Source organism: Melanaphis sacchari, unplaced genomic scaffold (genome assembly GCF_002803265.2).
Source record: "Melanaphis sacchari strain LSU unplaced genomic scaffold, SCAv2.0 Contig54_pilon_pilon, whole genome shotgun sequence".
Taxonomy (NCBI): Eukaryota; Metazoa; Arthropoda; class Insecta; order Hemiptera; family Aphididae; genus Melanaphis; species Melanaphis sacchari.
The window spans coordinates 1,989,256-2,013,903 of record NW_020271380.1 but is presented as its reverse complement, the minus strand read 5'-3'; the positions used below and the strand labels follow the sequence as shown (position 1 = coordinate 2,013,903).

Below are 24,648 nucleotides of genomic sequence, written 5' to 3'. Positions count from 1 at the left end.
ATGTCAATACTTAAATAAAATATTACTGTACAATGCCACTAAACTAAGACTAAAAAAATATTTACTTTTTATTATAATATAATATAGTGCGTTTATCATATTATTATATTATATAAATAAAAAAATAATAATAATCAAGGCAATTTAAATGTTAAAATTTGAACAAATATAAATATTAATAACATTAAATGGATACATTTATTTTTAGTTAAAAAAGCTATCGTTTTAGTATTATAATTTAAGTTTAAACATTGTAATATTATTAAATCATTTTACATATTATGAATATTTAATCAATCGTTATATTATAATATAGTGAGTAACTATAGAGCTATGCCTTATGCGTATACAAATATAGTCAATATTATAAATTTATAAAGTATAAATAGAAAATATATTTTTTGTCTGTTGATAGGGGTCTACAATCAATTATTGGTTCCTAGTTATTTGGAGGTCTTAATCTGGGTTTGTGCGAGTAAAGGTTTGATAAGTGAAGCAGTGGAATTATGGAAAAACACGGTACCCATCTGCCACTCTATTCCATTCACTTGTCTACGTTTTAAATACTTATAACAAAATTGCCGGATGTGTATGATTTTTTAAACATATATGTATTTTTAGTGTTTGTATTTTGATAGAAGTAAGAAATTTCAACAGGTTAGGTTAGTGGAGAATGCATAGAAAAATATTTATGGTGCCTATAAATTTGTATATTAAGGATAACAGCATATTTGATGAAATTTGCATAGTATATTTTCGTTATTTCGTAGAAGAGTAATTTTAATTTATGTATGTGAAATAAAATATTCAAAGGTTAGATTAGAAAAAAAAAATGTTTTTACGCGTGTTTGTGGCTTATAAATTAATAGTTCGAGGGAATTTTTTTTTGAAAAGGTTACATAATGATGTACTTATAAAATATATTTTAATTGTTTTGTTGTATTGTTTGTATTTTTGACTTGAAAATATCTAAAAAATAAAAATATTTTCTGAAATTTAATTAGTGTTTTTTGGCAAGAGATTTACCCAGTACATTATGTATGTATATAAATATTATATATGCATATAAAAAAACATTGTCACATGTTAAAAACTTCATTGGACGTATGCACTGGTATGTATGGGTGAATAGTGTTTTAAGACTGTGCGTTTGTGCTAATATTGCCGTACAGGTAAAGTGTACAAGACATTCTTCAATAACGGAAGTACTCGATGACTAAATCATACATTTTTTCCCCGACGAAAATTAATTTATTATTACACAGTGAATATTGATTACACTTTTAGTGTACATTATACAGCCGTGAATAAAATTATCATCGATTATCATAAAAACCAAAGGACTATCGGTAACACTCCTGTCATCATTATTTTGCTGTACTCGTTACATTGTGGTTAGATTTTCAACAGATTAAGCCAATGACTGTTGATTGTAGTGAAATCCGTTTGAAATCTAAATTCGATATTCCATTAAACAAACATTAAATAACGTTAAGCCACTTCTACCTTCGTTATGGCGGAAACAAAGAAGGCGGAAGTCGTCATTTCGGGTATAGCCGGAATATTTCCCGAAAGTGACAATGTGGAAGAATTGAAAGATCTGCTTTTCAGTAAAAAAAACGGAATTACGTTAGACTCGAGACGTTGGCCATTAGGTAAGATAAATGTTGTGATGAATATTTATGTTGCTTTTATGAGTTGTATAACTAGTATTGGTTAATGCAGGGCTTTATAACTTTGTATTTAAAATGTAGAATTTTTCTCGTCTTGTTTTTATTACTGTTATTTTATAATTTTTGATAAATTGTAGATAAATATTGTAATAAACTATAGGGAAAATAACCAGTCAAGAGTAATACTAGACTTCGGTTATTAATAGTTCTACAAAGTTATTATATTTAGGATTTCACCAATACTTTGAGTTAGTAAATAATGATATCAAAATCACAAATTCAACACGACGTAATTATCGTATGATATTTCTCCTAATTAAAAATGCATTAAAAATTATTCTCACATTTTACTTTAAAAAAATCAAACATTTCAATATCATTATAAGGTTAAACTTTTATAGCATTTTAAATTTAATTTTAGTGTATTATAATCTAAATTCTAAAATATATACAAAATATATTTTTATATTCAAACTAATTATAAATATATAGCGTGTATATTGTTGTCAACTTAATATAATTTTTTACAAGTATTTGATTTTTCGCTTAAGTGACCAATATTACCATATTCTTTTTTAAATATTTCTCCACTTTACAAAATATAAAAAAAAGAAACAATTATCAAATGATAATTTTTTGTAGTATGGACAAAAATTAATTGATTTAGTATCCTATATGTATAATGTACATATAACTTAATAACCTATATGTATATAAATTTCATTATTTTTTAAATTTATAATTTAGAAAAAATATTTGAATTAATCGGTGCAACAATTAGTTACGTTCCATCATTAAATCATTAACTTAAGAGATATAATTATAAAGCTATCGGTACCTCCGTCGGACATATCCTTAATTACAATATAATATTTTACATTTTTTTTTTGCGCTCAAAAATCAAATACAAACATTTAGATTTAAAATAATAACATTTCTATTAACGTTTGATATTTTACCCAGTATAAATATCAGGTGTTAAAAGATAGATTTTTACCTAATATTTAGTATAAAATTACTTAATAATATTAAAATGAATATTTATCATCAAAAATAATATTATAATTCTATAACTTACAAATATTTAGATATTATTATCTATTGAGATATTTATTACTAGCCCTGTTGTAATTTTGGTTTATCTGTAAACATCAGTCTTGATTTATTACAACTAACCAGTATTTTTGGTATTTTAAATATCGGTATACCAGATTTAATAGTTTTGACCATAGTTACAAAGAATTCCGTATTATTATTTTGTCATCATCGATTTTGATAGTAAATAAATGGGGAAAAAATAAATCAAATACAGTAGTCACTCGATAATTTGAAATTCAGGGGACCAAGTTAAAAATTTGACTTATATATGTTTTCAATTTACTGAGTGTTCGAATAATCAAAGGAAAAAAAGTAATTCGAATAAAGATTGTATGTATGTTCATATTAAATTTATTTTGACATATACATACATATTAAAGAAATCTGTTATTTTTTTTATGATAAATTTCTGGCCACAATTTGGTTTATAGCGTTGTCTAACTTACTATATAATAGCATTGAAAATTGTATCGCATATTTTTTCGTTCATTTCAGATTATTCAAAAAATTGACGTAATCCTGACAAAAGTTTAGATTAGGTAGGTAAGGTTCGATAACGTTTATCAACTTTGATAATATTAAACCACCGACGTTATTAGTTTCATTAAGAGTACGTCAAATAAATTTACGTAATCTTCATATGTATGTACATTGTATTTACATATAAGCTTACATATAATTGCGTTTAAAGAAATTTGAATTATAGATGTTTATGGAATAAAAATTCGAATTTTAGAGCGTGTCCCACCGACAGACATTTTGAATTATCGAGTGGATCGGAATACATGTATTTTCTTCTAATTATAGAGGTTTTCTCCAGGGGACTTAGCGTTTAGTTCGATTTATGGAGTTTTTCGAATTATCGAGGTTCGAATTAACGAGTGACGACTGTACCACCAACTCTAAAATAATAAGCAGAATAGATAAGTGTACTTATTTACTAGTTGGTTGTAATAGTGCAATAGTGAGGCGGTATGTTCCAAATGAGAATTATTAGTGTTAAGTTATTGTTGATACTATTAAAAATTCCACTATAAAAATATGTAATATAAAATTATTATAACGTGTATCAACTTGTATCACATATAAAAGAGTTATACTAAATAATTTAGAAAACAGGTTTAGTTCATATATCTTATTTTTAATTTATAATCCGTTTATTAATTTTTAAAAAGTTCTATATTTTCAGCAAAATTTGAAAAATTAAGATATTATTTAGTAGTTATACCGGTACCTTTGATTGATACAGTATATTTCATAGTTTTTATCTATGTAAAATTACTAATAAATAAACATAATATAAAATATGTTGGGTTAAAATTGATTATTTTAATGATAAAATAAAATTTAATAGACAAATCATGTTTAAGAGATCATTATCTCAATATATAACATCCTTAATTTTTTAGATATTATTAATGAAACCCAGTAATAAAATCTTATTTTTACAAATATATGCTTTTAGTAATATATAATATTATTTATAAAATTCTTGTATACCTTCATACATTTATATAGGTGTTTACAAATAACAACAGTAAAATAGTCCTTTTCTTTAGTATTTTTATGACTTAAAAATTTGTTTAATCTATAAACGCTATGAATATTTACTACTAAAGTATATTTAATACATTTTAATAAGTATAAAAGATACTAAATTAATAATTGTCTAAATAGAATAATATTATTTCACAGAATATTTTGAAATTTTTTGTTTTTGTTTTCAGATCAGTATGGGATAAAATCTGGAGTAGGCAAAGTAAAGTCTCTTGATCGATTTGACAACGTTTTCTTCAACATGCATGGAAAATTAGTTGAATGTTCTGAGACTGTAATTAAGTTGAATTTGGAGAGATCCGTGGAAGCTATTATCGACGCAGGTTAGCTTAATAATATAAACAAATCATATATAAATATATACAAATATAATATTATTTTGTAAATATAAATAAGATAAGTATTTGAATTGTATTTGTTTTTATGATTTATATTTATTTATTTATTTCAAGCCATAAATAGCTATTAAAATAGGAAATTATATTAATTTTAAACTATAAAATAATGTGCATATTGTAAAACAAGGTTTCCTATAAGTTGTTTTTATAGCTATTTATAAATATCAAATATATAATTCAAAAGAATATCAAATCAGAATATGTTTTTTATATAATATATTCAATAATGCAATAACAATGCTTGTATAAAAACAAAACATCACGATATCTACTTCTTATGTCTCAATGTTATCGGTGCTTTTGATATAATATCTAACTGATAGAAAAATTACAACTTTAATGGTATATTGTTAAATCATGGTCATAGTCTATTTAATTTTGCTGGATATATTGTTTTGTTTTTATTAAAAATAACTAAATTTTTCAGGTTTAAATCCGGGAGATTTACATAACACAAACACGGCAGTATTCACATGCTCTTCAACTAGCGAAACCGATACACTTGCCATACTTGACAATTCAAAATCAGGATTTGCTATACTTGGCCACAATAAAGCCATGCAAGCCAACAGGCTTTCATACGTTTTAAATTTGAACGGTGAGTATTTTCTTTCAATTATATATGAACCATTTATGTGGATTAGCGAATGACTATATTTAAATATTGTTTTATTCAACTGGTAAACTATGTTTGGAAAGCATAAGACGTCCAGTGTGGGTAATGGGAATATATTTAGACTAATAGTGATTTAAACGGTATATTATTTTATATAATATAGGCCCTAGTTTTACGATATTATCATCATTTACCGGTGGCGTGGACGCGATAGTAATGGCTAAACATATGATCGAAAATGGCCATATCAGAACCGCGATAATCGGAAGTTGCAATCTAGTGCAAAGACCAAATTTATCACTTCAGATGAAAGGTTTAGGAGTTCTAAATAATGGGTTAGAGACGCGATCGTTTAGCGAAGATGGTGAGTATAATATATTCATATATACTAACGGTTGTGATAGAATCAGTACTTTGATGTTATGGCTTGGCTTAATAGAAATTTATTTTTACTTTCTTTTTTTTCTTAGCGGATGGTTTCAATAGATCCGAATCATGTGTGGCCATTTTATTACAAAATTCGTTGGACGCAAAACGTTCATATGGCACGATAGTTAATGTGAAAATGGAACAGTATGGAAACCTTAGAGGAGTATTTACCAATTATTCTACTGAACATTATAAGAAAATGATAAAGGATGCATACGAAGAAGCAGGAGTAGATCCCGTTAAAGTTGCATATATTGAAGCTGATGGATCTGCAATAAAGGTATTTTAAATCAATTATTCCTTATTTAAAAAAATATATGCATAAAAAAATATATACACCCATAATTCAATATAATTTTATATTCATTTTAGGATGTAGATGCAATGGAGTTAGATATAATTAAAGATATATTTTGTCCTCCCCATCGAAAAGAACCTTTAAAGATCGGGTCAGTGAAAAGCAATTTAGGCCATACTGATGCTTCCGCTGGTCTTGTTTCGATAATTAAATCAATCATCGCAATGGACACCGGTTTTATACCACCCAATATAAATTATACCGCACCAAGCAATAAATCAGATGCTATTACATCTGGAAAATTACAGGTAGTTCAATTTAATTGAATATGCTTTTATTAATGGATGGCATACATAATTACACTAAAATTTGTTAATATGTCATTAAAACTTTAAACGGATTTCAATAAGATTATCAATTTGAGCGATAAAAAAATAATAAATTATATTTATTAAACAATATTTTATTATTTCACATGCTTATTTTTTAGAATACATTCAATTTTAATATTGTATTTATTATTTTAGGTTGTCACAGAAAAGACTCCGTTAAATGGTGATTTCGTAGGTTTAAATATTTTTGGTAGAACAGGAAATTATGGTCATATTATTATGAAAAAGTATAATAAACAAAAGAAGAAAATATACGCAAAAGATGAAATGTTTGATGATGATTTACCGAGATTAATTCTTGTTTCTGGGCATAATGATGTCGGAGTCAGAAAAACAATAAAAATAGTATGATTTAATTAGATATTTAAACTTAAGGTAATGTTATACTAGTGCCACGTGAACATTTTTATTTTTATTTATAGATTGAAAGTTATAATGTTGATGAAGAATACGCATCATTGCTGCATAATGTGTTCTCTAAAAACATCAGTGCTCATTTTTCCCGAAGTTTCTTCATAATTCCCACACTGGGTCCGTGGAGAGAAAAAGACGTTTTTGTAAGTAAACTCGAACTTAAAATCCCTTCTTTTCTTGTAGCTACTTAATATTTATGTCAATATGTGTTTGTTAGTCGATTACGAATGAAAAACCTCAAGTATGGTTCGTATTCTCCGGTATGGGGTCACAATGGTTAGGTATGGGTGCACAACTGTTACGAATACCAATTTTTGCCCAGGCGATTGAAAAGTGTGACGCTATTCTGCGGCCTTTGGGCATCGATATAGTGAATATTATGACAAGCTTGGATCCGAAGTTGTTTGATAACATATTGAACTCGTTCGTCGGCATATCTGCAATTCAGGTATATAAACAGTAAAAAAATGTTCCAAAAACCTAAATACATAGTAAAAACCAATATTTATCAAGTATAACGATTTTTATTCTGCAATAGTTAAATTATATTTTAAACATTGTGTGTTAGCACAATAATAAATTAATAATACTTACTAATTATCACTATACTCGGCGCTTATTGGTGTTTATTATAGATTGGTTTGGTAGATATTCTGAAGGCGTTGGACATTGAACCGGATGGAATGATCGGACATTCGGTCGGTGAGCTGGGTTGCGCTTACGCCGACGGGTGTTTCACCGCCGAAGAGATGATAATGGCTGCGTATGCCCGGGGTCGGGCCTCCTTGGACACAACATTTATAGACGGCATGATGGCAGCTGTAGGTCTTGGTTATCAGTCCATCAAGAACAGGTTGCCATCTGATATAGATGTGGCATGTCACAACTCAAACGAGAACTGCACAATATCCGGACCTACCGCAAGCGTAATGGAGTTCGTTAAAAAGCTCCAATCAGAAAACATTTTTGCGAAGTCAGTTAACGTTTCGAATATTTCGTTCCACAGTCGATACATAAAACCGGGGGCTCCGAAACTACTCGAATACTTAACTAAAGTAAACGCGAGTTTTTAGCCAAAAAATGTGTATCACAGAAAGCGACGCTTTTCAGATCTTTATTGATATGGTTTTATACGGGTTTTCAGATTGTGCCTAATCCAAAACCGAGATCATCGCGATGGCTCAGTACTTCTGTACCAGAGTCAAAGTGGGATACGGATTTGGCTCGTTACTGTTCAGCAGAATATCATACTAACAACCTATTGAGTCCTGTGTTATTTGAGGAAACGTGTACACATATACCAAGCAATGCTATTGTTATTGAGATTGCACCACATGGTCTTCTCCAGGCCATACTTAAAAGATCATTCAGTGATTTGGTCCACATCCCGTTGACTCAAAGAGTATTTGGAGATTCTGTTAGATATTTGTTAACAGCTATCGGCAAGTAAGTAAACATTAAAAACCTCTATAACTCAATTTACTTATTTCTTCAGATACTTTAAGCCAGAGGTCAGCAATCTTTTTGATGTCAAAGGCCAAAAATTAATAAAAAAAATTTTAACGGACCGTACATCTTATTTTATTTACATTTTAAATTTTAAACAAAGTTTAACTTAATTTATTTAAGTTCCATTATTTTTTGGTTCCTATATTAATTTAACGTGGTATATATTAACAAAGTTAGGTTATCAATTAAAATAATGCTATATTCCATATTTTTTATACCAATTATAAATTGTAATTGTGGGCAGCATAAAATTTCTATATGAGTCGCACACGGCTCATAAGTTGCCGACCCCTGTTTTAAACAGTCGATTACGTTATTGATTTAAAAGATAATAATATAGTATTGACGAGTTTTTTTATAGCAGGACTATATTTTCAGTTAAGTTATCACTACAAAATATTTATCAAATATTTTATACTTACAAAATTGTTTAAAATTAATGAATTAGTGATATCTTTATTTATTTTATAATTAAAAATTATTGGAAATGAGAATTAAAGTTCTTTTATGTCAAAATTCCCGTTTTTTTTTTTTAAAGATCTACCCAAACAAATTAATGGTTAAGAAATTAAGATTAAAAAATATACATATTTTTTTTTTTTAGAATGTATTGTAATGGATTAAATCCAAACATTGAAAAGTTGTATAATCCTGTAAGTTATCCAGTATCTAGTGGCACTCCACCATTGCATACGTTGTGTTCATGGAATCACGAAGAAATATGGACAAACATCAACATGAGATCATTGGTATGTCTTATAATATTCAATAAAAATAATATATTTTAAATATAAATTTATACAAAAAATATACCAAATTTAATATCTAAATTATAAAAATTACAGGAAAATAAAAATAAAGGTGAAAGGTATTTTTCGCTATCGCCTGTTAAAAACAGTTCAATTGAAGAATATGAAATACACGGCCGCCATGTTCTTCCACTCTCAGCACTATTGGTATATATATAAATATAAAATAACTACAAATAATAGTAAAGAGCACTTATACTCTTTAGGCCCTACAAACTAAAATATATTAAGTTTACTCTTAGACTGTGCTCTGTGTGACGAAATTATCATTTACGCCGTATCCGTTTTATTTAGTTTTACATCTGGGAATCGTTCAATAAATTACGAAATGAATCCAACGTTAACTTTCCCGTTGTCTTTCAAGATGTTCATTATCATCAACACGTCGTGATAAACAAAATACGTAAGTAAGATATTATGTTCAGTGAAGTAAATAGACTTGGAAAAGAAACAAAGTTGAAACAATGATAAATCGATTTCACACATCCGCTTTGTATTTAGAGTGTATATTTGATTAAAATTTGTTCCTAAATCGCAAATACAATACCTAACGTGAGTAATTTTTTTTAGTTTTCTGGTTTTGTTTTAGAATCCAATGATTTGTTTACGTCAATACAAAGTGGAACTGGGCGCTTTGAAGTGTGCTTAAATGATACAATTGTGTTATCCGGATACATATTTATATTCGATCATCTGAAGTTCAACAAAAACGCAACAGTGCTGCATGGAAAAAACAACGGAAGCGACAGCAATTCTTGTATAGTATCATTGAGTCACGACGAGGTCTACTCAAACTTCGAACAGTTTGGCTACAGTGTTGGTGACGTTTTTAAGATGATTCGGCACGCAGACATATACGAAGATAGTATGTGCTAAATAAACATAATATTATTTTAATATGTATTACTAAGTACCAATAAACTACCAAAGTTTGAAACCGATGTTAATTTCAATGACTTCGGTTTTTATTCTCTAACGGTTATTGTTTCTTTTAATATTTTTATTTAAATTCTTAAGTTTTAGATTCGTTTACATTATTACAAAAAAAAAAAAAAAAGAAGAAGTTTTAAGTAATTTTTAATTCTGTTAAATACTGGTACCAAGCTTATATTTAATTTCTGAACTATTAACCCTACATACATGGATATTAGTTCACTTTTATAATTGGCTCTCTAAACACGATATGATGATTTATTTAAAATTCATCCTGCAGGATTGGAAGCAGATGTATCATGGGACAATAATTGGATACACTATCTGGACGCTATTCTGCAGCTGGTTACATTGCATCATGTAGAGAAACACGGGGAGTTCGTTGTTCCGGTTTCGATTCAAGAAATAAGTATCGATTCATCCGCGTTGGTACAAAGTTCAAAACCAATAGGTAAATTTACAACGACTATTTCAAGGTTTAGTTATTAAAGGCGTATAGCCGTGTAGGTACATTCTAAATATTATAGTTAAATTGGTAAGAACTATTATTATTTTATATGTATAGTGCATGGTAAATAAATCTTCATAATATTATAATCTCTAACATTATCTTATGTATTAAAAATATTAGTAGAAGTAGTAACGGTTTATATTAAATAAACATTTAAAATACAACAGAACGATAATATTGTGTTTAAATGTCATATTAAGATAATGTTGAGTTCTTGTTAATTTCTTGCTCACTAGTATCCTCTAATAAGCTTTATATTTGAAAGAAGTATTTTTTAGAATATTAATATTTTTCATAAAAGTATAAAAATAAAAATTAGTAAAGTAGCTATTATGAATAGTAAATATCGTGTATATTTATTCATAGAGTAGGTATAATAGCTGATGTTTTAAATTTGAATTCAGAAATAATTGGTTAACAATCTATATATTTCTAAGGATATTTTATAATATCTAAATTTATATTGAAATTTATAATTTATTTGTGTATTAGTGATACCATTGATTTTATAATGTACTAAAATATATTCTAAAATAAATAGTAACAATGTAGATTAAACACATTTTTCTAAAACATAGTCGCAATATTATATAATAATATTAGCTGTTATTTACTTAGAAATTAATATTGACGTACTATAGAATAGTGTGAATAGATTTGTGGTGTAAAAGTAAAAAATTATCTAAATATTTTGAATATTTCATTGCATTTAGAAAAAAAAAAATATACTTAGTAGGTAGTAAAAAGTTTCGAATTTTTACGTAAAATACTTTTTAAATTACAACAAAATAACTAAAACTGTTATTTTTTGTTTAAGTATCCAAAAATTTTCAATTTTGTCTAAATCTGAGTTTGAAATGTCTATAAAAAAAATATTATTCAACTATATATTCGTATTTTTAATTGCTATAAGAAAAATGTTTAAACGATTTTACATTAAATTAATTTATGTATATTTTATAGTTATTTTTAAATGTTATTGCAGATTTTGCCGCACAGTACAATATATTTACCAACGAAGTGACGTGTGAAGGCATCAAGATTTCTCTACCTTGTTTCGAAGTATTACCATTGGATCCGTTGGTAAAAACAAAGTTCCAACTTAGAGAACAGGGTTTGATCGATCTATCCAACCCCAATATGAAAGTGAGTTATTACCATGTCATGTGTAATTATACAGGATAGAACTTTAATTTAATTTTAGGAGATAAAATAAGAAATTTATTACAATTAAAGAAACATCTATCATTAAAACTAAAAATAAATTATTCAATAAAAACTTATAGATATCGAAAAAATATATTTATTTCCACTGGTTATAGTTTTTTTTTTTTCAGTTGGAAATAATAGTCGTTTTATTATCACTGAATCAGTTATTTTATTATTTTACAATGACTGTATCATTTCAAAAAGCATTAGCAATTTTAAGTATAATAAATATAATCTAATGATATCGATAAGATATAATATAATATAAGATATGATATATTTAAATTGAACTAGAAGGTTTTTCGTCTTTATAAATCAAACATTTTATTAGGTATAATACTTAATTAATTATGTAAAATATGACAGTTTATAATCTTGAGGGTGAATATCCAAATATTTATATGATAATGATCAAATTTATTTGTAGACATCGATCGATTTTATTGACACGTGTATGGACATAGTGCTTGAATTCAGACAGAGTAACAATTTTGAAAATGTGTTTATGTATCCTATATACGATGGTCCAGATGTCGAGATGCGCAATTATTCCGATCACATTTTAAAAACCCATGTACAGTGACTACAATTCAGTACAATTTTAATAAATACATTGGTTTTGGTTACTGTTAAATAATTAAATATTGATTTTTAGATTTCCGATTTGATGATAATGGAAAACGATGTCAGCATGGAACAACTCAATAATAGATTAGACAATTCGCAGTTTATCGTATTAACGCGACATGATAAATTATCGCATGCTATGATTTTGATGAAAAATCAAAATCGTGTTCATTTGATCATATTTTCAAATAGTCCAATATCTGACAGTAGTGATTTTACGGTAGTGCTGCAACAGAAATTCGGAGATTACTATTTGTCTTTAATAAAAAAGGTAACATTCGCAAAATGTTTTATAATAAAAATATCTGCACCTCTACAATGTTCAAATAATAAAAATATATGATAAATAGAAAAAGAAAATACTGTCAATATTGAAAAGAATTATTTTTACAGGCTTTAAAAATCGATAATGATTTTATTGTACACAGATTGACTTTAGAAAATATGAACAGTTATGATCAATTCCAAACTATATTAACCAATTTGAAATCTTTAGATAAAACCATTTACTTAGTGTCTAAGATTCAACCGGTAGATGGAATATTATCGCTGGTGAAAAAAACGAAAAACGTCAAAAATATTCGGTAAGGAAATGGTAAATTGTACTTATATATATTAAGTGAAATATTTACAGAAATATCGGTTATTTTAGGTTTTTCTTCGTGTTGGACAATTCTGCTCCTGGATTTAGTACAAGTAATCCATTTTATTCTAAACAACTCGCCAAAGATTTATTAGTGAACGTCTACCAAAATAGCCGATGGGTTACATATAAGGAATTCAAATTCACAAATGTTATTAACACTAAAACATCAATAAGAAAAACACTTCTCACTAACTTATCTAACATATCGTAAGTTTTTGAATTGCATAATATAAAATATAATTGTTTTATACATAAATCTTTATTGATTGCAAACATACAGTGTATATATATTATATTTTCAATGAAAATTGTTAATATAAAAAGTATATATCATGTCTATTATTATTTTAACTACTTAATTATACAACTAATAGAATAATACTTCTTTTTAATCACATTTAAACACCAATATCTAAAACTTTAAACTGTCTGCTATATAAAAAAAAACTAAAAAGAACTTACCATTTATTTATTAAAATTGTGTAATAATTATTTAAATACTTCGATTAAAGTAGATATATTTGAATAATGTGTTAATAATTTTTTTTTTTTATATAATTATTTGAAACTATTATGTTATTTTTAATGAATTTTTACTGATTCTGAAAAAATCAAAGTCTACAGCAATCTCTATTGTGTCTCGTTATATTAAATTTGATTATATAAACTATGTTGAATAATATTCATATAAGATTAATTTAATGAGAAATTTTATTTGATTGATTATTGTTATTATATTAACTTATATACTTAACACTATCATTAATTTTTATAATGCCAATATAATATTTTATTCTGATTGCAGATTAAAAAACATTTCTGTAAAGTATATCGGTCTGAATCCCCAAGACACAAGTATCGATACGAAAAACAACAATATTGAGTACGACGAACTAGGACCTATTGAGTATTCCGGTGTGGCGTCCAACGGATCTTTGGTAATGGGAATTGCACCATTTGTACCGATGATTTCTGATATCACGGTTGATCCTATTTTATCTTGGACAGTTCCTAAACACATATCTCTCGAAGAAGCATCAACCATCCCAGTGCCATATTCAATGGTAAACATTACGTTTGTTACTAATTCAATTATTATTACAATAAATTACTCTTAATATTATTTTTCTGTTTGAACTCATTTAATTGTTTATATATTATATTTCGATCCATTACAGGCGTATTATATATTGTTCGAAATCAGTAAGATAACTAAAGAAGATTCAGTTTTGGTACATTCTGGATTAACTGCTGTAGGCCGGGCAGCTATAGACGTTTGCCTAGAAAAAAAATGTCAAGTGTTTGTCACAGTATCGGATTCCAAACAAATGGAACTGTTAAAACAGAGATTCCCATCGGTACGTACATACATGTTATAGAGCATTGCAGGGTTAAAATTGTACACAGTTTTGAGTGTTTGACAAATTATTATGCGTGCAAATTATAGCTTCCACATTCAAATGTTATAATTTACGACAAAGAAAATTTTGAAATTAAATTCCTCATGGCGAACAATAAAATGAACGTGATTATTAACTGTCTGGACGGAGAAGATTTTCACGCTACCATACGAGTAATTGCGGATCACGGGAAATTTTTCCAACTCACCAAAAGCGATATGAAAAAGAAATATAAAATGGGTACAGCAATATAATATAATAGTATTTAAATGTTTTTATGGACATTAAATTTAACTATAATATTATATTTCTATGTTTTCAAAGGTTTGTTGAAATTTTTAAAGGACATATCATTCTTTTCTGTGAGCATGGACAGAGTAATTTCAGAATGTAAAGAAACAAAACAAACCATTCAAAAATTGATTGAGCACGGCTTACAGAACGGCACAATTAAACCGTTTGATCGATATGTACTTACCGGTGTGTGTACGGGAACTCAAGCTCTAGAGACCCTCGAGTGAGGAGAAAACTATTATTATTAATAATATTATTGAATTTATGATACAACTCGTGAGTTTTTAATCGTCTTATAACGTGCTGTAGGAAATTGACTCGAGAAAACGAGTTTAAACGAGCCGTAATATCTACGGAGAAAGCCAACAACACCGGAAACGTGATACACCAATTTCAGTGTTGTCCGGATCAAGTGTATTTTGTTATCGGTAAAACTAAATTCGTTACATTATAGGTATAACAATTGTATATCTAAGTACCAATTATGTTTAGGAAACGAAGCTAACGATTGGTTATATCTGGTGGAATGGTTAGTACAAAGAGGTGCATTAAAAGTAGTCGTGGGTTTGGAAAAATATTCATTGACGCCAAAAATTTCACAGAAGTTCAACATCTTACTTGATCGTTATAAGGGAATCACCGTGCAATTGGTATCACAATCGTTGTTGAACACTGAACAATCGACTTACGATTTATTGAAAAGTTCGATTGAAACATATCCATTAGCTGCAGTATTCTTCGTGAATGGTGTAAGACATCTTCATTAGAATTTAAGTAAAACAAAATTTTCCGATTTGCGTGCTATTTCTTAAAAGGTCTATCTTAATTCTATGTTACACCTTATAATATTTTATATTAACATACCTATATGTAGGTTTATTTTTTCCAAAAAATGAACAAATAAATCAAAATAAATAGAAGTTTTTATTTAATAATTTCTTAATTGTTCAACCAACTGTTATATAATTTTTTTTTTTAAAGTAAAAAAAAAATGTTACTTATAATATTTTATAGTAGGTAATATGACTAAATTGAAAAAAAATTACTTGTATTGAAAATAGTTATAGTAGAATAAAATAAAATTTACCATTTCAATTATGCAAACTCGAGACTGATAAAAGCAACTTACTATTTTTGATTTAATTTAAAATCTATCAATAGTATTCAAAACAAATAAAATAGTGATAAGTAAAAATTTAATGTATAATACATAATATACTCGTAGCCTACAAGGTTCATAGCATACGTTTCCGACAAATAATTTTAAGGAGTAGCATATTATTGCAATTTGGATATTTTATATTTATTTATTTTTTGCGTGGGATTCAAATGCACCTACCATACCCGTCACTGATTATTTCCTCTAGAATACGTGAATTTAATAATATATTATTAAAACGTTTATATTATCAAGGCGGAGGAAAAAATGATCGAAAACATGCAAATGGCGATGGGTCAAATCGTCACAAAAAACATTCAGAAAACGCTATTCGTGTGCTTATTCTGCGGTGGGGCAAACACGTGCGAACAATTAAAAGCAATCGGCGTCAACGCGTTGTGCTTGTCGTGGGCCCAGAACGGTGACAAACCTAAGCTCAGCAAAATCATACCAATACTGGAAAATGTATTACTGAATACCAACGCACTTACCAACGCCGTAGTCGTGTGCTCTGAACACGTGGCTGATAAATTCACAAGTATGATCGTTTATTTATTTATTTGATTTATTATAGAACGGACCGTGATTCAAATAATTATAAACAAATAAAAGATTAGACATGTTAAAATACAAATAAACACGAATGTTTTCAAAAAAAAAAAAATCAACACAGAAAACTATGGAATTTTAATACTGACTTTACTAAGTTTGTCTCAGGACAGTAAAGTTAACTTAAAACCACCAATAAACGAGTCAATTAGCTTAATCTTGTATATTAAATTTACGATATGTCATTTAAAGTTTTCTCATCATAATATTTGAGTATGATAATACGCACGGTGAGATATATATATTATAGATGATCATTATATAGATATGCATATGAATTTACTTACATATTTTTCGATTTAAGGTTCCAAAGTTCAGCTGTATGACCAAAACAACATGTTTTTACCAAGCACCGTCGAAGAGCTGGGACGTAACTCGAAGTACATCACCGTTGGTGATCCAAACTTTGTGGAAGTGGCTACTAAAAGCATATTGTATGCCGAAGCTAAAGGAACATACCCAATATTCGTTATGCCAGGTTTCCAACCCAACTGTATGATAAACCTGTACAAAAATCTGGGCTACCCGACATTCGAGGCCCGATACCCATCTAAATTCGAATCGATTAAAAGCGTGGCCAGTGCTCTCGTAAAAGTGAGGTTCTACAATAGTCTGATCAAATTACTAAGATACTAACCTTAAATTTTTAATCCCGGGAAGAGGAAATGACCTTGTTTTAATTTACCCTGAAAAAGAATCTAATATTGTACATTAAATATTATATTATATTATGTCTACCGGAAAAAAATATAAATCGAAGAAAAATGCCTAAATTGCTAGTTAAAAAGTATTTAATCAAACTAGACTTGAAAAATAAGCGTCTAATATAATATATTATATTAGCTATCACTAACTCAATCTGGATCTATGAAATACAAATGTGATGATGTTCTAGGCTATTCGACTTAACTTAAAATAATTGATTTAGCACTAGGAAAAATGATATATCATTCGAGGTAGAACCCCTAAAAATTTACATTGTTTAGATATACAGTATACACCTTTGGTATATTGGTTTGTATATATTATAATATCACTCATGAAATATATACTATGTATAGTTTAGTATTAAATGCCCATTTTGAGTTGTATTTATAGAGAATATTTATCGTTTAAATATAAATTACTTAGGGTAGTTACATAATATATACATTATATAATATATCTTAATATATATAAATCTCATGTCACAATGTTTGTCCTCAATGGACTCCTAAACCACTTAATCGATTCTGATGAAATTTTTTACACCGCGTGTAATTTGGTCCAACTTAAAAGATAGGATATAGGGTATGGACCTAACTCCTGTGAGTTAGAGATTTAGAGACAAAAACCGAGTTACACCGGTGGCACCCTCTAGCAGATAAAAATAAAATATAAATAATAATACAAAAATCGATAATAGCAGGGCTTGAAATCGATTAATATCGATAAAAATCGAAAAAAAAAATATATATATATATACCGAAAAAATCTAACCTCAACAATGCGAGCAGCAAAGGGTCACGACGCAAATGTGTTGAAAGAGCTCAGCAATTACCAGAACAAATCGAAACAAGAAATGCAGCTCAAAGAATCAGGACTGCAGAAAGTCGTGCACGAGAATCTCAAGAACAGCGTGACGAACGTCTGCAACAGAATATTACGAGAACAAGAGCGGCACGAGAACGAAACATAGCTACAGTACGAGAAAGAGATCGACAAAGGCAACGGATCAGCCGCTCATTAACACGTGCATCATTCGTTCGGCTTGCCTTTGAATATGCACCAGATATTAACTAAGATATGTATGCTAAGGTTGAAAGCGAACGCTTGCGATTCCTTCGATTTAACCAGGCAAAACTACGATCGGAAGAATATATTAACTTACGAGATGCTGTTGCTGGAAACATCGATGGAAATTTACCAATGACATCGGTAATGCTTTCATTTTACCTTCAAGCTACATCGGCAGTCCACGGAACATGCAGGAATACATACAAGATGCGATGACTTACGTACGTCATTACGGCCGACCGGATTTATTTATTACATTCACATGTAATCCGAATTGAGAAGAGATACAAACTTTACTATTGCCAGTACAACAAGCCATTCATCGTCATGATTTAACTACACGTGTGTTTAAACAAAAATTGAAATCCTTAATTGATTTTATTGTTAAATATGAAATTTTTGGTATCACACGTTGTTGGCTGTATACGATAGAGTGGCAAAAGCAAGGTTTGCCTCATGCCCACAATTTGGTTTGGCTTAAAGATAGAATCCGTCCTGAAGAAATCGATCAAATAATTTCAGCCGAAATTCCAGACCCATTAATTGATCAAGAATTATTTGATATTGTCACCAAACACATGATCCATGGGCCATGCGGTGCTTTCAACATGACGTCACCGTGCATGGAAAATGGAAAATGTAAAAAAAACTTCCCAAAGCCGCATACGAATGACACGAACACGGATATTGATGGTTATCCAATGTATCGCCGCAGAAGTACTGAGAATGGTGGCCACACATTTACAATGCGACTGCCGAACTTTCCAAATCAAGTTGAGTTTGATAATCAGTGGGTAGTACCATACTCACCACTACTTTCAAAAATTTACAAAGCTCATATCAATGTTGAGTTTTGCAGTTCTGTTAAATCAATTAAGTATATTTGTAAATATGTAAACAAAGGCAGTGATTTGGCCATATTTGAAGTACAAAACATAAATAAAAATGACGAAATAGCACGATACCAAATGGGCAGATACATTAGCAGCAATGAAGCTATTTGGCATATTCTCAGCTTTCCCATCCACGAAAGAGATCCTGCTGTCCAACATCTGGCAATACATCTTGAAAACGGTCAACGTGTATACTTCACTGAAGAAAATGTTCTCCAAAGAGCGTTCGAAGCTCCGAAAACGACTCTAACTGAATTTTTTACATTGTGTCAAAAACCTGATGTTTTTGGCCAATTCGCGAAGACATTGGTGTATGGTGATGTTCCACGTTATTTCACATGGAACAAATCCAGTAAAAAATGGGAGCCACGGAAACAAGGAAAACCACATCCTTCCATTACAGGCATATTCAAAGCTAAGAAATTGGGGAGACTTTACACGGTACATCCAAAGCAACGTGAGTGCTTCTATTTACGTTTGTTATTGGTGAATGTTCCCGGACCAACGTCTTTTGAATTTCTACGAACAGTTAATGGTCGAGTATTCAATACATACCAGGATGCATGTCGTGAACTGCAATTGCTAAAAGACGATAACCATTGGGACTTAGCGCTTGCTGATGCTGCGTTGACATCAACACCGAATAACATTCGTCAGTTGTTTGCAATTACTTTGACGACATGTTATCCCTCGCAAGCACAAACTTTGTGGGAAAAATATAAAAATTGTATGACAGAAGACATCTTGCACCGAATTAGACACATAAATCAAAGCCAAATTAGAGATTATACACCAGAGATGTACAATGAAGCATTGGTCTTGATCGAGGATTTATGTGTTCTCTTAGTGTTCCTCTTAATGTAATATAACAAAAACTTTAGCCACAGCAATGCGTGGCCGGGTCAGCTAGTCATATAATAAATTCTTAATGTTAATATTGATATTTTGTAATACGAGTATATTTAAACTAAATGTTAGCGTTATAGGATTTAGGTAGTTATTTATTTAGATATATATATATATATTTTTTTATATCAGTTTTATCTTTTTATAATATTGTTTATATTAGTGATATATACATTGTACAAAAGAATTTTTGTTGTTGAGATATTTGGACTTGGGTTTATTACTTTACCTTGTTATGATTATGGTATGATGTATGTTTTAGAAACTCAAACAAATAACCGAACACCGTGCAGTCACTCTGATTGGAGAGTCTTGGGGTGGTACAGTCGCTCTAGTCATGGCTCAAATATTGGAAGCTGAAGGCATTTTGGTATCGTTGTCACTGCTAAATGGAGTACCAAGCACTCTTCTCAGTTGGATCTCCAAAAATCTCACTTTAAACGACAATAATATTAACATGTTTTTGCTTTCAAGATATTTGTCTATTGATTGCGAGGTACAAACTTGATTGACAATCAACCCAATTTATTTGATACAATTTTCAAATATTTTATATTTATCTTTGGTTTTTTTTTTTTTTATCTTGACGAGTTACAGATGGCCAAAAAAATGTCATCTCAACATGAATGGAACACGAACATTAACCAGTTTCTGCAGTCCAGTAAGGTCTTGGAACCTCATAACGTGTACAACTCATTAAATATGTTACAAACGCAACTCAATACATTAATTGAACTAAAACCACTACCCAATAAGTTATTATTAATACCCCAAGTATTCATATCAAACGAGCTATCCGACATGAGTCAGGACACCATAAACGAAGTGAGTTACTTCAATATGACCATTTTTATCGTACAGTTAACTTTACAAGCTATAATTGCATATTTGTAATCTTTGTTTTTGTTTTTTTCATTAGTTTTGCAACAACCAACCTGTTATTCACATTACCACGGGAAAAAATATTCAGAATTTATTGAAAGACGCAAATGTTATCAAAACGATAAATGAAAATGTAGCGTTTGACTATCCACACACCTCTGTGTTGTCTTTAAACGAAAAATACAGTCAGCACTATTTTAACGCCAATATTCAATTATCATGTTAACAAATTATTATAATATTTCATTTTCAAAAAAATGAGTGTTTATTTATCAACGAATTTGATAGAAACGCATATACTATTTAATATTGTTTATTTATTATCGAAATAAAGCATTTCATATTTTAAAGTCTATACGATTTATTAATTTTAATTGTTATTTTATTTTATTTCCCCAGATAAACATAATATATTATTCGTCTACATTTTACTTAATACACGTTTCCATACCATTATGACGATTCACTACCTATAAGTAATAATAACAATAATGTTGTTTTTTTAATACAATTTTCCAAATAAATTGAGAGCAACTGAAATTTCGTAAATTATTTACAATCTTATAAAATATTAAAACATTAATAATATAAAATTTAAGAATAAAAATTAAAAAAAAAGCTGATAAGTATAGTTAATAACTAATAAGTAACAACCATTTAACTTTATCACTAACAGTAAGTGTCGAGCGCATCTCACTATTAAGTATCACTGTAATGGATGTATTAAAATTTAGATTCAATTGTAAATTATTATATAATGAATACGACGAACAATGAATCCGAGTGAAAACATCGTAAACGTTTATTTTTAAGGATATTCTATTGTATATTTAAACTGCTATTAAAAATAAATGTTTACATTATGCTTTACTTTGTGTTAACTATCTTGGTCTTAGCTTAATACAAACAACAACCACTTTTACTTAGTGTTAAGAAAACGACTTTATTTCGGAGAAAACACGACTATAGGAAATAGCATACGATCACATGTATAAATATATAAAAATTATAACAAACCGACTCCTCACTGATCGAGGCCGTCGGAATACTACTTTTCTCATAACTAGCACTCTACCAAGCGGTAACATCTACCGTGATGAAGACAGTGTCGCCGCATGAGGGAGTTTACACTTGCTAATAACTAAAATCATTGATTTCAAATTTTTTTTTAGCTAATACGTGAATTAAAACTCTCTAATTTTTTTGTAGAATTAGGTATCATCCCAAAACTTTTCTTCTCAAACATCTAATTATATCTTAAATTGTTAAAAAATATTTTATATAGTACTTTATCACCGAAAATAAATGCTTGATGTCCCACAATTAATACACCAATCGATTGATTATGTGTTTTAGTATTAAACTGCATAACATATATTTATAGTGTTTTTCAAGGATAATCAATTGCGTAATTGTATATTAATAAAACAATGAACAATAAATATCGAAAAAGTTACAAATCGATACAATAAGGTCATATTTATATAAGTGTACACTTTACACACGTCTCATTGCAATTGTCTTGCAATAGAATATTTATAAGACGTAGAAAACCATCATAACTAGAATAAATTGTCAATACATTATTACATGATATAGCTTTTTAACCCAATTACTTGAGAGGTAGCCAAGTAACTATTAAAAATATAAACACTAAATTGTCTAATCGATGTCCATTAAATACAAGATGAATATTAAATAATATGTATGAAAATGTAGACCAATGATCAATTAGAATATGTAATAAGAGCAAGGACGATATGTTAATTATAATTAGTAAGTTAAATTAAAAAGTGAAATTATAACAAGTATACCTTCTGTAAATGTTTTTTGAACAATTGCTTTTATCCATCACTAATACTAAAATTAGGTTAATGGAATGTGTTTGGTTTTAACAGAAATATAACATTATAAAATAAGTCTAATATTTTAGGTATGCCCAATTATTTAATTAAAAGCTGTATGATATTATAATATTTTTAAGTATTTAAATAGTATAAATATTAGTTTTTAAATAAATATTATTTTTTCATTGATTTTACATCTCTTTCTCAGCATTATTGTTGGTAATTCTTAAGGTGTTAATTGAATCGTTGTCTCATTGGAAGTGGTATCACTGTTCCAATTATTAGATCGTTTTTCAATAAATGTAAATACATATCAAATCTTTAAAATCAATTAAATTATTTTTTTCTAAAAAAAAAACTATGAAGGAAACTCTTTTCAAAAGGGTGTTCATGTTTTCCATCTATAGAAGAATTTTCTTCATTCTAATATTGTCCTCTTCTGTTGGCTTTAATTTATTATTGTTTTTAAATTGATTACATTTTCTAGCTATTTTTCTGAATGTTTAATAAAATATTTATATAAAAATGAGAAAAAAGATTCATTTTTTATTTAAATATTACAAATAACTTTTGATAAATATGACTCAGCATTTTTTCATCATCAACTATTAAAATATTAATGCCAAATGAACATTTGAAACGTACATTATTATTTATGAAGGCACCACTAAAATTTGTAGCTATACACCACTATTTAAAGTATATTTCAATTATGATTGTACAAATTCTACTTAAAGTATTTTATTTTATTTAATAATAATTCTAATTTAAGTAAAATTGATTTAAACAATAAATACCATTTTTCATACATTTAGCTTAATACTTGGTATTAAAACTTATGTATAAGATATAATCTAATAACTATAGGTTATTACTTTTTATAAATACGAAAAAATCATCTTATAATCAGTAATAATTAAAAAAAAAATAACCGACTATATTCTTAAAATACTTCTTGAGAAGTATTTTACATATTTATTTTTAATTTATAATTCATTTCTATTTAAATAATAATAAAAAGTATTTTTTTCAAGATCATTTTTACCTACTTTTTCTTTATAAATTAATAAAAATATTAATTAATGAAGGGTAATAAAAATAAAAAATTATTAGTTATTACTTATTACATTGCATTTTATATTTGTATATTACGAGATAATGTATCAAGTATTATCAGAAATGTTTATACGATACTCAACTAACATTCAATATCGATACAAAATTTGTTCGTAAAGATAATTTTAGTTATTGAGTAGAGCGATGAATAAACGAATTTTACAATGATCTATGTATTTTTCTTTGTCGGACGTCATTATTACCTTTATGAGTATTAGAAATAGTTAAATCACGTAAAATATAAGTTTTTGATTAGATTTTGTTTTTTTTATATAATAAATTAAAACATGAATATTTATAGAGACTTGATATTTGTTCTAAATACTTTTATTGGCATTTACTAGACATTATATATTTTTTCTTTAACGACACTATGACTGGATCTAGGAAATTTGACATTGAATATAAATGTTTATATAATACTAAATAATCAGCATATCAGTTTGTAATATAATAATTCAAAAGTTTGGTCGAATGAATTGTTAAGATCTTGTAAATATTAATTTATAGAAATGTAAATAATAAGCAATACAATTTAAAAATAAATATATTTAAATTTTATGTTTAATTATATACGGTACGTTTTTTTTTAAAAAACTAATAATTTTAGTATTTGTTTTGTAATGAGAAGTTTTACACATAGTTTA

At 28.0% G+C, this 24,648-nt stretch overlaps 2 protein-coding genes across 2 annotated transcripts; both read left to right on the top strand.

The window, feature by feature from the left end:
• The first annotated feature begins 1,307 nt into the window (after nucleotides 1-1,307).
• LOC112599772 (fatty acid synthase-like) lies at nucleotides 1,308-21,389 on the top strand. Its single transcript, XM_025346830.1, has 32 exons — nucleotides 1,308-1,655; nucleotides 4,499-4,651; nucleotides 5,154-5,324; nucleotides 5,506-5,706; nucleotides 5,813-6,051; nucleotides 6,144-6,377; nucleotides 6,597-6,806; nucleotides 6,884-7,018; nucleotides 7,093-7,323; nucleotides 7,511-7,930; nucleotides 8,020-8,321; nucleotides 8,989-9,133; nucleotides 9,230-9,340; nucleotides 9,488-9,596; nucleotides 9,783-10,058; nucleotides 10,407-10,577; nucleotides 11,623-11,783; nucleotides 12,274-12,420; nucleotides 12,502-12,744; nucleotides 12,867-13,057; nucleotides 13,126-13,326; nucleotides 13,925-14,183; nucleotides 14,298-14,477; nucleotides 14,567-14,759; nucleotides 14,844-15,036; nucleotides 15,123-15,241; nucleotides 15,306-15,562; nucleotides 16,228-16,510; nucleotides 16,886-17,175; nucleotides 20,419-20,652; nucleotides 20,754-20,981; nucleotides 21,076-21,389. Exons 1-32 carry the CDS (start codon nucleotides 1,514-1,516, stop codon nucleotides 21,262-21,264), a joined length of 6,618 nt encoding a protein of 2,205 aa, XP_025202615.1. The 5' UTR covers nucleotides 1,308-1,513; the 3' UTR covers nucleotides 21,265-21,389.
• Nucleotides 18,913-20,222, top strand: LOC112599773. Its single transcript, XM_025346831.1, has 2 exons — nucleotides 18,913-19,707; nucleotides 19,780-20,222. Exons 1-2 carry the CDS (start codon nucleotides 18,936-18,938, stop codon nucleotides 20,112-20,114), a joined length of 1,107 nt encoding a protein of 368 aa, XP_025202616.1. The 5' UTR covers nucleotides 18,913-18,935; the 3' UTR covers nucleotides 20,115-20,222.
• Nucleotides 21,390-24,648: the final 3,259 nt, after the last annotated feature.

Excerpts from the sequence above, each read along its gene's own strand:
- LOC112599772 (XM_025346830.1), top strand. The coding sequence starts at position 1,514 with ATGGCGGAAACAAAGAAGGCGGAAGTCGTCATTTCGGGTATAGCCGGA. Across the intron at positions 5,325-5,505 it reads ATACGTTTTAAATTTGAACG|GCCCTAGTTTTACGATATTA; the intron begins GTGAGTATTTTC and ends TATATAATATAG. Across the intron at positions 5,707-5,812 it reads GCGATCGTTTAGCGAAGATG|CGGATGGTTTCAATAGATCC; the intron begins GTGAGTATAATA and ends TTTTTTTCTTAG.
- LOC112599773 (XM_025346831.1), top strand. The coding sequence starts at position 18,936 with ATGATCCATGGGCCATGCGGTGCTTTCAACATGACGTCACCGTGCATG. Across the intron at positions 19,708-19,779 it reads CACGGTACATCCAAAGCAAC|TTAATGGTCGAGTATTCAAT; the intron begins GTGAGTGCTTCT and ends TTCTACGAACAG.